This window comes from Scatophagus argus, chromosome 21 (genome assembly GCF_020382885.2).
Source record: "Scatophagus argus isolate fScaArg1 chromosome 21, fScaArg1.pri, whole genome shotgun sequence".
NCBI classification, from domain to species: Eukaryota; Metazoa; Chordata; class Actinopteri; family Scatophagidae; genus Scatophagus; species Scatophagus argus.
In genome coordinates, this window is record NC_058513.1 from 2,589,682 (window position 1) to 2,605,125 (window position 15,444).

At 39.0% G+C, this 15,444-nt stretch overlaps 1 protein-coding gene across 1 annotated transcript; it reads left to right on the forward strand.

Moving 5' to 3' along the window:
• The first annotated feature begins 361 nt into the window (after window positions 1-361).
• LOC124053065 (ras-related protein Rab-37-like) lies at window positions 362-11,928 on the forward strand. The gene is made up of 9 exons (XM_046378030.1): window positions 362-1,027; window positions 7,182-7,292; window positions 8,433-8,474; window positions 8,643-8,709; window positions 8,840-8,892; window positions 9,516-9,581; window positions 9,921-9,977; window positions 10,066-10,142; window positions 11,467-11,928. Exons 1-9 carry the CDS (start codon window positions 872-874, stop codon window positions 11,570-11,572), a joined length of 735 nt encoding a protein of 244 aa, XP_046233986.1. The 5' UTR covers window positions 362-871; the 3' UTR covers window positions 11,573-11,928.
• Window positions 11,929-15,444: the final 3,516 nt, after the last annotated feature.

Below are 15,444 nucleotides of genomic sequence, written 5' to 3' on the forward strand. Positions count from 1 at the left end.
GCTGTCTCAAGCTGATCTGTTGTCAAGCTGACCTTCACATTAAGCTGGCTTCTATTACTCTATTAAATAAGATTTATTATGTTTGTTTTATATTATGCCTTTATTTTAATTACTTACTGTACTGCATTTGCATCACTGAATTGCATTTCATTACAGGCAATTGAAATTTGGCATTGAAAGCAAAATCTGAACTGTGAAAAGAATCCAAAAAGATATAAAAAAAATATCACTGAAATATATATCAAAACACAAAACAATATCAAAATAAATTAGAATATTGTTTCATGTTTGTATTTTAGTTATCAGTGGCACCAGTACTAGTGCCAAAACAACTTTTTTCAATGCAAGTGTTTCAATGCCAACCTTTTTATTTAGATAAAGTTTTGTTTTCAACGCCAAACTGTAACGTCACACTTCTAGCCCCATAAAATAAAGACTTTATAATAACAAGTCTGGCGCACAGAGCCACATGTCAGCGCTTGCATGCAGGCTTATCGTCACACAACCTCCTTATTCTCGTCTCCTTATCTTCCTCATAGAGGACTTCACTTCGTCTCCATCCTCTTCATGCTCCCGTCATCCTCACCTCCCCCGCTGTATTGTACTCGGCGTGATGTGGGTGAACGATCACGACATGCCATTTAAATGCTAAGTGCCGTAGGCAGAAGCCAGCAGACATGTGATTCACTCCAAAGGAGGAGCCTGTAGAGGAGCGAGGAGCGAGGAGGACAGGGTTGCGTGGAGAGGAGGAGGAGGAGGAGGAGGAGGAGGAGGAGGAGAGAGAGAGAGAGAGAGAGTTGCGTGGTTTGTCAGTTCTTATTCTCTTCAGCACGGTCCTCTGTTTGCAAAAGCGCGCAGGCAGGACGACGGGATGGAGCGGATGGAGTCGATGGAGCCGATCTCGGCGCACTACACCACGGCTTACCCGGAGATTCATCCCGATAGCGCGTACGAATCCGGAGAGACCGCGGACATCCAGGCAAAGACTCCACCAGCCCCGACATATGATGAGGAATTAGTGCACAAGGTATGGTGATATGCTTACAATCGCTTCAGTGCCACGAATTCTAAACTTCGCGAGATTGGTGTACTCTGAAACAACAATCTTTAAGATTTCCTTTGTATTATTTACCTATTTATTATAAAATATCCCTAAACCCTGAAGTCCAGCCGGGTACGCCTCCGAGCTGGACTGGTTTTGCCCTCTCCATGGTGCTGATCTTTTCTTGGCTTATGTCTCGGTTGATGCGTTCCCAGGCTTGTTGCGTGTCCAATCTGCCAAATACACCGAGTTCCTTCTGCAGAGAGCAGTCAGCTTTTAAGAGTGTTGCTCTTCACTTATGTTCAAAGAGAGGTCACTTTCTGCTGAAGTGTGTGTTGAGATTGTGTTTCCATTCCATCTTACAGTAAGAATTGTAAGAATACTACTGAATACTTTTCACTGGTGAAAAATGTGAGTATTTTGTCCTTCTTGACCAGGAAACCTGAGATGTGCTACCCTTTCTGATTTAATACTGCTAAATGCTACTCTTGTAAAACCGAAATGTGAACACAGCCAAAGATCCATCACCCCATGACCTTAACCTGGACTGTGGAGCAGCTAAAAGAACAGATCTAAGAGGGCCTTTTGGGGACAGTAAGGGCTTGATGGTTCAGAGAAGCCTGGCCATGTAAAACCTTGTAAGTAGTGAGTAGGATTTTAAATTGAACTCTGAAAGAACCTAGTTACTGGTTAGGGTTAGGGAAAGAGTTGCGCCCAGGCGTGAAGATAGAATAGTGTAAACTTTTTTTGTACTTTTTAGACATTGACAAGGCAACATTGCTTGGACCTTGGAAGGATTCCTGAGTTGGTGAAAGCACTAGTGGATTGTGTTTTTGTTTGTCAAAAGACACCAGAATTATCTACATTATTGTCAGGAATGAATTATGGTAGTGTGCGTTGCTGCAAATCACAGATGTGTTGAAACTTTGTATTTCCTTACATTCATTTTTCACTTTTATTTTGTGATAATGCAGGGCTCATAATGGCCCAATAAGGATTGGATTTGTTTCCAAAGGTACTCAGGGCCAACGATTGCCTCTGTTCAGTCACTGAGGAGGAACATAGAGAGAGAACGAGGTGTAGCAGGTTCAAAAGGGTACTCCAGGCCAAGGGTTACAAATATAAGACCAGATGCACAGTGCTGACTTAGCAGGGACCACCAAGAGCATCCCAGTGAGGACCCCCTCATGTGGCCAAAGCAACACTTCTGAACAAATACAGGACTCATAATCTCCTTTCATGTATGATGAGCTGGTATCATGTGATCTGCTTGCATCACATGAGCCAGTTCCATTACTGAATGAAGACTGTGAGATGTGACTGAAAGATAAGAAGAGCTAGTAAGTGCAGGAATACGAGGGAGCGTGAAGTGATTGGAGTATCTTTCTGTTCACAGTCTGGGGAGTCGGTGAGTTTAGAGTCACTTGTCCAGATGCAGCAAAGCTAGCTTTTAACCTCACTGTAGATGGAACAAAGAGAAAAGAGACACTCCCTTTGGGCGTCACTGAAATGTCATATTATATTACAAGCTGCTTGTGTCAGTTAGTTCATTTTCTTTATTATTAGTGCATCAACATCATGACTGGTTTTTATGTTTATTTCTCTCCCAAAGTGAACATGATATTTTGTGATCTACATCCCATATAAGAAATTTTCCTTTTGCCTGATGATGTTTGATGATTCCAATATGATCATGGGCCTTGTAATCCGCATACTAACTCAATCTGCTATAATGTCACTGCACTGAAAGCAATTATTTTAAAGAATGATTTGGTTCATCAGAACTGCTGCTAAGTGATTTTATTTCATTAGTGTGAGTTTAGTGTCAACAGAGATTTCCCAAAGGGTAATGGTCCAATAAGACACCAACTGATTTAGCCTAATGTAGCCATTATGCACTTTGACCAGCTGCCTTTAATTGCCTTGGAAGCACCGTGATGCACCGTCTGTGTGAGTGTGTTTCAAAGGCTTGTATTTAGAGGGGGGCAGGTGCTTTGCAAAGAGGCAAATTATAGAAACACAAGCTGTTCATTTTAAAGTCAGGAACAGTTCTTTCAAGTGAACAGCATGAGCAGGTCAGTCCATTTTCTCTCTCCTATTAGACCACTGTGTCACTGATGCAGTATTTTTTTGTACTACCCCTTACATTGTGTATTTTCTCTGGAGATGATTACACAACAAATAAAGGGGCTTCTGTTAGTGCTCTTTGGGGAGGTGCTTGGACATGGAGTTGAAGTCATTCTGTGGTTCATCTCTGTCTATTGCTTCCCTATACCTTAAGCGTTGGCTATAGTGAGGGCCTTTCATGTTTTTAGGCTGCCATAGGGGAGTGTGAGATGAAGGGTTGTTCACTTGACAGATGTTATACACACTGGACCTCTAAAGAATGGGCTCCTTATTGTCAGTAAATCCTTTTTTAAAGGCTGTAACAAACAATGCATTATCTATAATGTCACTGAAGACCAATCTTTAAAGCTGAATGAAGCAATACTCATTTGTGAACAACATCACAACAATGTGCAATGCGACAAATGTCACTCATAGTGAGAAAACCACAGAGAATCATTACTCAGAGAACATAAGATGGCTCCATACAGCTTGTCTGGTGTATTCAGGTCTCTGGAGTTTTAAAACAAAGACCAGCTTCTCCAGTTGTTTAGAACAATAGAATAGAATACCGCAACACCGTTTTGCTGTGAAGCTCAAGAAATGTTCTGTAGACAAAGAAACTACACCCAGCTGGGGTGGGTAGATATTGTCTGCGTTTCCATTTTTGAGTGAACTGTTCCTTTAAATCGAATGCTTGCAGTGTCCAAAACAAATGACAGAAAAATGAATTGATGCTCTTTTCAAAACAGGTCATAGTAATTACCTTAGCGAGAGGGGAACTGGCATTTTCCCTAAGTACTACTCAAACAATAGTTTTGTTGCAGATTGTTTTCAGCCACAGCCTAGAGAATGAGTTTTTGACCACTGATATGCACAGAAGAATAAAATATACAAGGCTTTGGAAACACAGACTATACTGTATTATTGGATTCATCGTTTGCTCTTTCTTTTGCTCTTTCATCTTTACCTTAAGGAACCCCAGATTATTTGATTTCCAATTCAATAAAGTGAACAGTGAATCATTCTACTACATTGGTCATTATGTTCATATTACAAACAATATTATTATTTAAAGTATTTCTAAAGCAGTAATTGCGTGTTACTGATGGGTAAATGTACTATATCACAATATATATTGCTATCTCAATATAAAATACATATACCGCGGTTGACAGTTGTCTCTAAGCATTCATAATGTTGGGTGTTGTTCAGCGCACACACTTGTGTAAATGTACATCAGCTGTCAGACTGACTTTTAATCCTGAAAGCTACAGTAAACAGATGCTGTCCTGTGGTCTCAAATCCAAACTGTGCAGCCTATCAAACTGCAAAATACATTCTAGCATGAGTGTCACATACTCCGCACTCTGTAGGGAAATAAAAGTGACATTTCCCATTGCTCAGGTAGAGGAGATTAGCACAACCTCATGACTTTGCAGTCTCATTTTCCATACAGTATAGAAACTTCCACATTTCATGTTTATTACCATGATGACCATGGCTTATTGGTAAGAACAACTGGGCTCAAAGAGGAAGAAAGGAAATTCACTGGCACTTAACAGTCTGCTTATGAGGCCTGGAGATGAGTGAAATCAAATTCTCTCTTCCTTTACCGCCATCTCTCTCCACACCACACATGTGCACAATATACAGTAGTATGTCTAGATCTCGACCATCTGCAGAGCTTTCGCCTAATTGCCTGAAGTCTCTAGTGAGGCTTTCTTAGACAGACTCACTTCCCGGCTAACCCCTGTTACCACGGAAACAGCGTCATACCCATCTCCCACCACAAACACATCCTCATCAGCATCACGTGGACATCTGCGTGTGTAATTCTACAACTAATGTCGATTCATCCCACTGCTTTGGTCCTCAGATACACTCATGCAAGCATTATGTGACATGCTCCATGTTCAGTAAACAGGAAACAGATGTCTCGAAGCCACAGGAGGATCTGATGAGATAATATTGTTGCTGTTGGTTTGTATCATGCTGTACATGTTGGGTTTACCTTCTAGTAGATTTTTTCCCTATTTTTACACAATTTTAAATGTGTCTTATTACGTAAAAGACCTTATTAAAACCGCTGACTGTTGGCTAAACCTAACCACTGATTTCACTCATGCCAAAGCCATATGCATGAGGCTGCAGTAGGAGTGACACTTGGCACATTAAAGCTGAAAATGTAAGCATGTCCGGCTAGCATACAAAGTAAAGGAGTATTTCATTACCTTACTGTACCGTTTTGTGGGGTGACAGGTTGCATTAAAACAGCCCCTCATGCACAACCAACACACGCATTGTGTAGGCTAGTGTATTGTCACTGTGTGCTTATGATGAATTATTTTATTTATTTTATTATAATTTTATTTTTTACTCTGGTTTTATCCGAGTTTAGGCTAACTAACGGTTGCAGCACTCTACTGACCTGTATTTGATTTAGGGATGTTCACACTCCAGCAATCTCAACCAACGTCTAAGATTGTTTTGCCATACACAAAAAGTTAATCCTCATCCTAAATGCATTTAGTGTCCTAAGTCCCCCCAGTTTTTTCCACACAGGCTCCAACATCTTACTGAGCCTTAAACATGACTAAATATTAGGAACTCTTACACATAATTCCTGAAATTGCTACCCAGGCTTTTCTCTCAAGGGAGAGGGAATAACTAACTGAAGTTATTGCTGACACTTCAGTCCAGTTGATACAAAAATTCGGAGGATGATTGCTGATGCAGAATCCATATTTTATCCACAAGTGAGATGTGACACATTTGTAAGAGTTTCTAAAAATCCTTCTGCATACCGAGTTCAAAAGGAAGCTGTAAAACGTGTAACTGCAATGAAGGGCTGCTCGAGCTTCTCAGTTCTAATCCTTTCCTCTTTCTTCCTCCTTCTACCTCTTTCAGCCTTTATCATTCATAAAGCATTAACACTGAACCAACTCACAGCTGAACCACTCTGGTTTAACATTACCCTGAAAGAGAAAAGAGAAAGAGAGAAACAGAAAGAGGGAGAGATGAGTGATGCAGTGATGCCTATCTTTGTGGGCATTTGTAATACCTACATATTATACTACTACATGTCATCCACCAAACGGGTGCATTGTGGTCCGTGGTCAGTGAATTGATTTTTAATGGAACTTTAAGACAGACCCTCTTCCAAATGTCTGGCTAAGACCACCATAAAAACCTTTCAAGACCATTAAACCTTTAGACCATGAAACATGAAATAAATATGACAGGTTCACAATTAGATGTAGCACTTCTGATTATCTATGGACATTCAGAGATGGGTCAATATTGAGGCCACTTTTGAATGTTGGTGGTAACCACTGCAAGACTATTAAAGGTTTATCTTACCGTACAGCACTGTTTGACTGTACTCCAACCCCCAACCAAGTATTTCAATTGAACAAATTCTCAACACAAGGTCCAGCTCACCTTAATCACCTTATTTATTTTTTAGAATCATCTAATATTGATGTTCTTGTATGGCAGCAGGGTTTACTGTTGATAGGCTCACTACTCAGCAGACATTCATAAAGGGTCAAAATGTAATGGTTTGGTCATGACCTCTTCTGATCGAAAATGACTCGACATAACATGACACTCAAACATCTAAACTTCAAAACCTTTATGGAGAGGACAGAGAACAGCTTGGCAGTTTCTCATTTAATGTCGGCCACAGCTGGAGGGCTCTGAAGATGGTGGGTACCTCAGTGTGACTTTTCTAAGTGGATTTACAAATGAAAAGACAGGCCTGTAAGGGATGAAGTATTGACTGATGACTAACTTGGGTGCTTTTGAGCGCTGCCTTTAATTCATTTCATCGTCTTGAAGGTTATCTTCTCCAGCATGTGAGTCACAGTGTAATAGCGGTACACTGCCAAGCTCTTGTAAAAGATAATAGTGTTCATGCTGCTTGGAAGCAGAAATGTCCTCTGTGACGCAGATGCTGACTCACAACTCAAAATTAAATATGGTCCTGACACCAATAAATTTTTGATCAATCCTGACTGTCTTCCTGCAGACAATCCTCGTCGGGGACAGTGGAGTGGGAAAAACGTCTCTGTTGGTGCAGTTCGATCAGGGAAAGTTCATCCCCGGCTCTTTCTCTGCTACAGTGGGCATTGGATTCACGGTGTGTACCGGAGTGTGTTTGTGCATGCACAATTTGTATACATATGTCTTTTACAGACAGGACATTCTGTGGTTGAGCTTATGTAAATCGCACGTGTTATTTAACTATAAACATTATCTTTTCTCACTCACCTCTAGTGATATCTAGCCACCTGAGATATCTGCCTCCATCCCTATATAATGAGAGTAAATGGAATTTTGTCTGAGGTGCATACACCATTGAAAAATTCAACAGCAGCACGTCCTTACAGACATAATTTTGGGAAATGAGGCACTGCGACTACATAAAAGTCCTCCAGACAAAATGCAAGACAAGCTGATCGTCACGGTTAACAGCCAACAAATTTTCTGTGATATAAATCTAATGAGCTACTGCAGGCCTGGTGGCCCACCGACCACGTGTGGCCCAGTGAACATAAGGTTGATGTGTGACAAAAATATGTAAACTACTCACAGTGTATGTGTATGTATGTATGTCTCACACACATTTGCTTACAGATGTGATGTACATGTACTAACATTGCTGTTTTTGACTACATTCATTTGCAATTGTTTAAAATTCTGAATCATCAACACCCCCCCCCCCCCCCCCCCCCCACACACACACACACACACAAAAAAAAGTAAAACTTGTATGAAATATTTTGATATTTTGTTTTGCCCCAGCATAGTGGCTCATGACAGGCAAGAGAGGCTGCCCCTTGGGAGTACATTCTATCTCCCTGGCCAATGGGAAAATGGTCTGACCAACCCATAGTTCATGGACTGGACCCTGTAACTCCCACATGACTCTTATGTCTTTGGCCTCTGCTCTTCTCTTGACAGTTCAGGTTTCATATTAAATGTAAAACAAAGAACGCCTTATTGTCAAAATATAACCGTCCATTCTCTTGGCCTCTCGCTGATATCACACATCAGTGGTTAATGACAAGATCACCTCGTTCTCATTCCCAGATCGTCAACAATTGAATCTCTCAGATATCATTTTTCAGTGTGTTATGATGGGGGCAAGTTTCAGGTCTGTCTGACAGTCATTAAGCCTTTTTTTGTCTGTGTGTAGTTCTGACAAATTGTTCATTTAACCGGTCTTAAATGTATTCGGTGCCCATTCTAACATCAACTACTTTTCTGCTTTTCTTAGAATAAAGTGGTGACTGTTGACAATGTAAAAGTCAAACTACAGGTCAGTAAGCGAATCTGTTTTTTTGACGTGAGTTCACGATAGCAACCTGCTTTTAGAGCACAGGCTGGATTGCTCTTGGGCACCGGTGTTGTAACTGAAAATTAGACTTAGCCAAGTGGAACCAGGCCAAGTCACCATATGCAGCTTCTTTTTCCTTTTCTGTTTCAGATATGGGACACGGCGGGACAGGAAAGGTTCAGAAGTGTGACACATGCGTATTACAGAGATGCACACGGTGAGGCAAATATACACCACCTACATCTGATCCTCAGCTGCACTTTTATCCAGAAAATTTCCTGTTATAAAGAAGTACAACACTACAACTGTATGTTAATTTCTCTTTTTCATTGGTTGTGTCTCCAAAGCACTGCTCCTCCTGTATGATATCACCAGCAAAACCTCCTTTGACAACATCAGGGTAAGTCTGGTATATGTCTCCTACCTGGAAATGAGTGGGACAGGAAAGGGAAATGGCCTTTAATAAAAATAAATGAAGCTATGATCTATAACCTATCAGCTATCAGTAGTGCACATATATATATGTTTGTGTGTGAGCGTGCGTGCATGCGCGTGTGTGTGGACGTGTATTCCTGTAGTTGTGGGGACAAAAATGTGTTTACACGGTCACATTGTGGGGACCTGCTTTACATATGGGAACAAAATGCAAGTTCCCACAAGGCAAATCATTAAATATTAGGGTGAAGACCTGCTTTAAGTTTAGTTTGAGGTCAGGTTTAGGTTAAGGTAAGCTTCAGGATTATGCAAGTGATGTTTATTGTTATGGTTATGTGGTGGTTAAGCCTCCAGGAAATGAATAAGTCCATGTAATGCCCCCAAAAGGGAAATGAAAATGGAAACAAGACTGTGTGTGTGTGTGTGTGTGTGTGTGTGTGTGTGTGTGTGTGTGTGCTTGTGTGTGTGTACTAACCTGCCTTCCAAGTTTCAGCTTGATGCAAGCTGAAACTTCTCTCTGTTTTCTCTCTGTTTTGTTGGACTGTGTGTGTATTTATATATTTGTCCTTCCTTCTCGTTTCATTTCAGGCATGGTTAACAGAGGTCCATGAGTATGCACAGAGCGATGTAGTCATCATGTTGCTGGGCAACAAGGTAATAGTTTGAGAAGCTCAGTGATTGAAAGAAAAATTGTTAAGAAAACAAAAAAGGATGTGATCTGTAGTGAAATCCACCTGGAAAACTGTGGGTTCCTTTGTATTGTATGTGTGTCAGGAGGATGTTCATTAAATATCTTTGCAATATATACTGGAGGCACATTAAATGCACAAGCACTTGTATTGTGTCGTGGGTGACACAACACAAAAAGAATTATTTAGTTCAAGTAAAAGAAGAACCCGCCCAGTGCCCCTTTCAGTGATTAGATGCTCTATGACTAACTTAAGTGTGTTTGTTTACCTAGTCTAACCATGCTGTACTGCATCTCTGTGGCAGGCCGACATGAGCAGTGACAGAGCGATCAGGAGAGATGAAGGAGAGAGGCTGGCCAGAGTGAGTGTTTTCATTCAGCTTTCATTCACCAGAAGTGATGTGGTTTACTCTCCTGCTCACTACTGTTTGCTCCTTTTCATGTCCTCAGGAGTATTCAGTTCCTTTCATGGAGACGAGTGCCAAGACAGGAGTCAACGTAGAGCTGGCTTTCACTGCTGTGGCAAAGTATGAAACTATTACTAAACTCTTATTCCTTTCAACTGCTTTCTGTTTAAACAGAGACTAATAAAATAATAAGTAAAAACCATTACTATTTATTATTATTACTTATTGTCAAGGTTTTATTAAAAAACATGTATATTGTCATTAGACAGTAGAAAATTCAGGGATGTTATGATTCTATTTTTTTTTAAGCTGACCCCGTATTTGGGGTTGATCCTTGCATTTTATTTTCTCCTTTAAGGGACCTTAACTTTTTTAGCTCAATTAAATTCACTAAATACAAGAGAATGTCTTTGTTAAATACTCTTTTATTCGTTTTAATGTGTTTTTACCTCTTAAAAATCCCTTATTCCATCAGAAAATCAATTTTAAAAACCCTCAATATATTACAGCTCCTTAATGTATCCACCTAATGTAATATATAACAAAGTAATGATTAGGAATTCCCTTAATTTGCACTAATAATCACATTGATTAATTTAATTAAACTGTTTATTAATGTGAATATCTTACAAGAGCTTTAAGAAATGACAATCTATTAAGTATAATCGATTTTTCTGTGAATAATAAAATTAAATTAATTATTTTAAGAATAGGCAGAGTAAATAACATTACATCAATCTAATTATATACAACAGTTCCATTCATTTTATTGATTCAGTTATTCACTTATATAACTCAGTCACAGTCAGCCACAGCTCTTAAACTGCTGAACCCTTTAGACTGAACCATTCCGTATTCTCCTCATAGCTTTTCCATGTTCCACGGCTGCTTCCGAGAAATGACGAGTGTGCATTTTTTATTACCGCAATGTAAAATCCTCTGAAACAGTGTGAAATGAAATGTCTGGTCGGTAACTCAGCAGGCATGGTGATGCAGCTCACACAGCAGGCTTCAGAGATGGCTCAGTAAAATGGCCCCGCACCTCATCATTTCCTTTGACTTTCAGATACACTGTAAAAAAATTAAAAAAAATCAAATATGAATTGGGTAGAATCAACTAATCATCCCTCATGAACTTAACTTAAATATACAAGTTCTACATACTTCAATTTCAGTCAGACAGCGCTAGTTTCAAACACTTATGACAGCCACAGAATACGAGGTTGATGTTAGCAGGTGTATTCATGATATTGAAAATATTTCAATGCATGATGAAGGTTGGTCCAGTATGCTGCTTGAAATCAAGAAGGAAGGAAATCACATCTGTTTGTAATGTCATCATTTAGCGTGATTTAATATCTCTAAGTTTATTGAACATGATTTTTCAAGTTGAAGTAAATCTGTACAGTTTTATAACTGTGTGATGTCTGGTTCTGTTCTTCAGGGAACTGAAGCATCGGGCCGTCCAGCATCCCAGTGAACCCAAGTTCCAGATTCATGAATACATCGAAGCACAGAGGGAGAAGTCAGGCTGCTGCAGCTACTTCTAAATCACATCTCCTGAGTCCTCCTCCCACTACTCCTGGTGAACAGACTGTCAGAGACACGCTGAGAGCCACCGAGTGGGAGGAAGCTCTATTAAGTCACTGCTGCTCCCAAAATATGACGCTGCATTCATTCAAGACTAAAAGCCAAAAGTAGATCAATGAAGTGAGAGGAAGAGATACCAAGCTACAGACTCACAAAACCCTCACTTCTCTTTAGCCAAGAACAGTTTACACAACTCCTTAGACTGACATTTATCATTATGAGCAACATTTGCACTTGAGATTTTATCTGATTATTTCCAATTCATTACATATAACTGAAAAAAACACTAAGTCTATTAGTTTCTATGTGAGAATTAAATCAGTATACTCATACGTGTTAACATGTTAACTAGCTGAAGTCAGGATGTGGTTAGCCTAACTTAGCATAAACAATGATGGCGGGAAGAAACAGCTTGCTTGGTTCTGTTTACAGTTTTTAAAAAAGGCTCCTACAGACATTTCCTAAGCTCAGCTATCAACACGTTGTTCTTATTTAATTAACCATTATGTACTGCAGGCTAATGTTCAGAAAATTGAATATTTACCAAGTTCAGTATCTTAGTTTAGCATGTTAGCATGCTGATATTTGCGAACTGGCATTGCCATTACCTGATCTGGGCCAGTTTCATGATCTTTTGGGCCTGGCTGATAGGTAGGCCTAATTTTAATGGCAATAGTTGTTGAGCCATTACAGGCCAAACTGATGGACTGACTGACTGACGGACAAGGCCATGCCAAGAGCTGTCATGCTACCATAGTTAAAACAACAATTTGTGCTCTGGGTATATGTTGCAGCTATCCAATGCTTACCTTAGCTAAGCTAGTCTAACAACATCCTGACTGACTCTCCTTACTTAATGCAGAGACAAGAGAATTCATCCCATATAGATCTCTTATGGGAAATATTTACTTTTTTTACATTTTAACTTCCCACTCAATCATTGCAGAAAGAATGGTGAAGGATGTTGCCAATACACCAGTTTGCCAAAGTGAAAGGTACTGTAAAAACTATACCCATGCATCACTAATATAAATCAGAAGGCAGCATACTCGAAAACTTTTTCTGATCTTTCTACCAGGTGAGCAGTTCTCACTGGACTGAATCAAGTTCAAGTTCTATTACAGTGTGTGGCAGGCAGTAGGCTTGGCTGGATAGATGGATCAAACACATGACTTTCACCCAGGGTGCTGCTGTCCACATACTGTGTGAAACCAAAAGTCAACACTGATTCATTTTCATTAACATAAAATACTTAAGTTAAACCATGATCTTTTTCTAAACCTAACCAAGTAGTTTTGGTACCTAAGCATCTGCGACCAACTAGTTAACCAGGTGATGATAAAGATCTGATATGACAATGGTCCAATGAAGATGTGTTGACAAGGTTTCAAGGTAGACGTATCTAAATTTTAGTTTCATCTTTAAAAAATCAACATTGCAACAACCTTATATATCATGTTATTGACCAACAGATCCACACAAAGGTCTTACACTGTGCCATGGATGCAATTCAAAGCCAAGTACTTGAACAAATGCCCTGTTTGTTTATGACATTTTCGACAAACTGTTTTTGATAAATGACATTTGGCTGCTGCTGAGTGCTTACTGAAACACAAGAAAGGTCATGGATACAGAAAAAGCTAGTGTGATCTGAGTGTCTGGTGAGGAAGAGTGTTCAGTTTCTGAACATGAAGAGGAAGACAAGATGTTTTGGTCATCTGAAGTGTGTGTCTAGAATAGGAATGCTGCATAAGACCAAACATAACATGAGCTAACTGATCTGCAGTTGGATTTCCAATTTACAGTTCCAATAATTTAGGAATCTATGTACATTTGTGAATTTGTGAGTGAGTGAAAATATTTTGGAAAACATGTTTTTGACATGTTATCTGTATTATTTTCACTCCAAAAACAATATTTTTCATTTATGACCAGACTTTAATACTCAGTTGCATGTTTGCTGGATTGCATGTACCAAATCTGTGCACAGTGCCTCCAGAGCATATTAAACACTGTTTATATTTGTATCAAGATGATCACAAGAATATGAACAACCAATGAGCATTTCTTTTCAGATTTCAATTCAACACTCAGGGTTAAATTTTGTTTTGGAATGCAAAATCTATTGTGTGTATATCAACACATTAAAGCTGCATTAATTGATTTGAAAAAGTATTTTTGGCCACCAGGAGGCAGCAAAATAGAGTGTAAACACAACATTGATCACCTTGAAAAATTGTTTTGGTAAATGTGTTAGCTTAAATAGAATGCATATTTACAAGTCCAGAATACATTCTCAGTAGGTTTTTCACCATGGATTACAACTTTTACATTATACATAATTACTTGTAATATAAAAAAATATTGATTAGTGCAGCTTTAAGGAATTAATGATGTCAGAACAACAGCCCCATCTTCAGGTTTTACTGTAACAAAAACCATTTTATATTTGACAACAGTGCATATGCAATGCTCTTGTGCAGATATTTCATATTGGTCAGTTCCAGTGAGAATCCTCTGACTCAGTTTGGACAGCTCAAGTCTGACACAGATTGATTGGTTGATGATAAAAAAAAATATTCAAACTGTGGCCATTAGATATCGTATATTATTTGTTGTCAGACCATGCTGCCAAAAGTTGTCTTTGATGTGTTGTATGCCGCATAAAAATTAAACTATTTTTAACTGAGCACACTTTATATCAAGTCTTCTTGCAGCCACCCAGAATATGGTTATTAACTATATTCTTCAAGGTTCTTGAATTTCTTTGCCTGGATTTATACTTCACTCATACAACAATCATGTGTGATGATCAAAATTTAAAATTTAGAGGAGGAAGTTGCGTGGTACCTTAGAGGAATACCTAGAAACTTCCCATTTGCAGGTCTAGCCTTCAAAATAAAAGCCTAAGCGTTTCAAAAACGTGGACTTGATCTTTCCTTTGGCCGTCATCTTCGTGCAGACTCACTTTTTCGGCTTGGTACACTTTTTACTTTGTGCTATTTGCTCTTTAATGTAAAGAAGCTAAGTGAAGTTATGACATTTCTTTGATAAAATCCTATCTTAAATTGAGGTGCAATTGTTGGCTGTTGAAAATTGTTCAAAATGTTAAGATTTCTTGGAGAAAATCTTGACAACCCTCACAGGTACGTACTGTTTTTTTTTTAAAAGATGCCTGACATCTGCCTGCATACCAATGTGGTTAAGTCATAATTGAAAAAAAAAACTCCAGTAACATGACATGGAACAAAAATAGAAGGAAAAAAATGCTTCCCAGACTCTGACATTGGTGTTCCAATCAAACTGAACACATTTTATGACAGGCCTGTCCAGTTCCATTCCATTGACAAGCCTCTGCTTCTTTAAACGGGAGGAGGCCGAAAGAACACATCCAGGAGATTAAACAAAAGTAACACAGTTTGTCCTGACTGCATACTAACTTATATACCGCCAAATTAGTTCATATTATTGGTAACTTTTGTGCTTTTCTTGTTATCACAAGTTATTATTGACTTCCCAACACACCACTTGTGTGATAAATCATGTACAGTCACAGTTTTGTCAGAAAACAATATAATGTTCGCAGAGGGTAGAGACTGAAAATCCAAACATTATATGTTTTTGAAGAGCAGTAACCAAAGAAAAATAATACATTGAAATCACATTGCTGTTCGTACCAAAGGCCATGAATTTAGAAGTACAGATCTCATAGTTCAATCAGCACCCTACCCATGATTATTGTTTTTTTCATTTCACATGCTCTATTAGGCCATAAAATATTAAGACACGTTTTTAAAATCTTGTAAATCATTTTGTAACTGTTTGACAGGAG

Bases quoted from the DNA above. Each gene is read 5' to 3' on its own strand.
- LOC124053065 (XM_046378030.1), top strand. From the start codon at position 872: ATGGAGCGGATGGAGTCGATGGAGCCGATCTCGGCGCACTACACCACG. The intron at 1,028-7,181 runs GTATGGTGATAT...GTCTTCCTGCAG, and splicing joins ATGAGGAATTAGTGCACAAG to ACAATCCTCGTCGGGGACAG. The intron at 10,143-11,466 runs GTATGAAACTAT...TCTGTTCTTCAG, and splicing joins GCTTTCACTGCTGTGGCAAA to GGAACTGAAGCATCGGGCCG.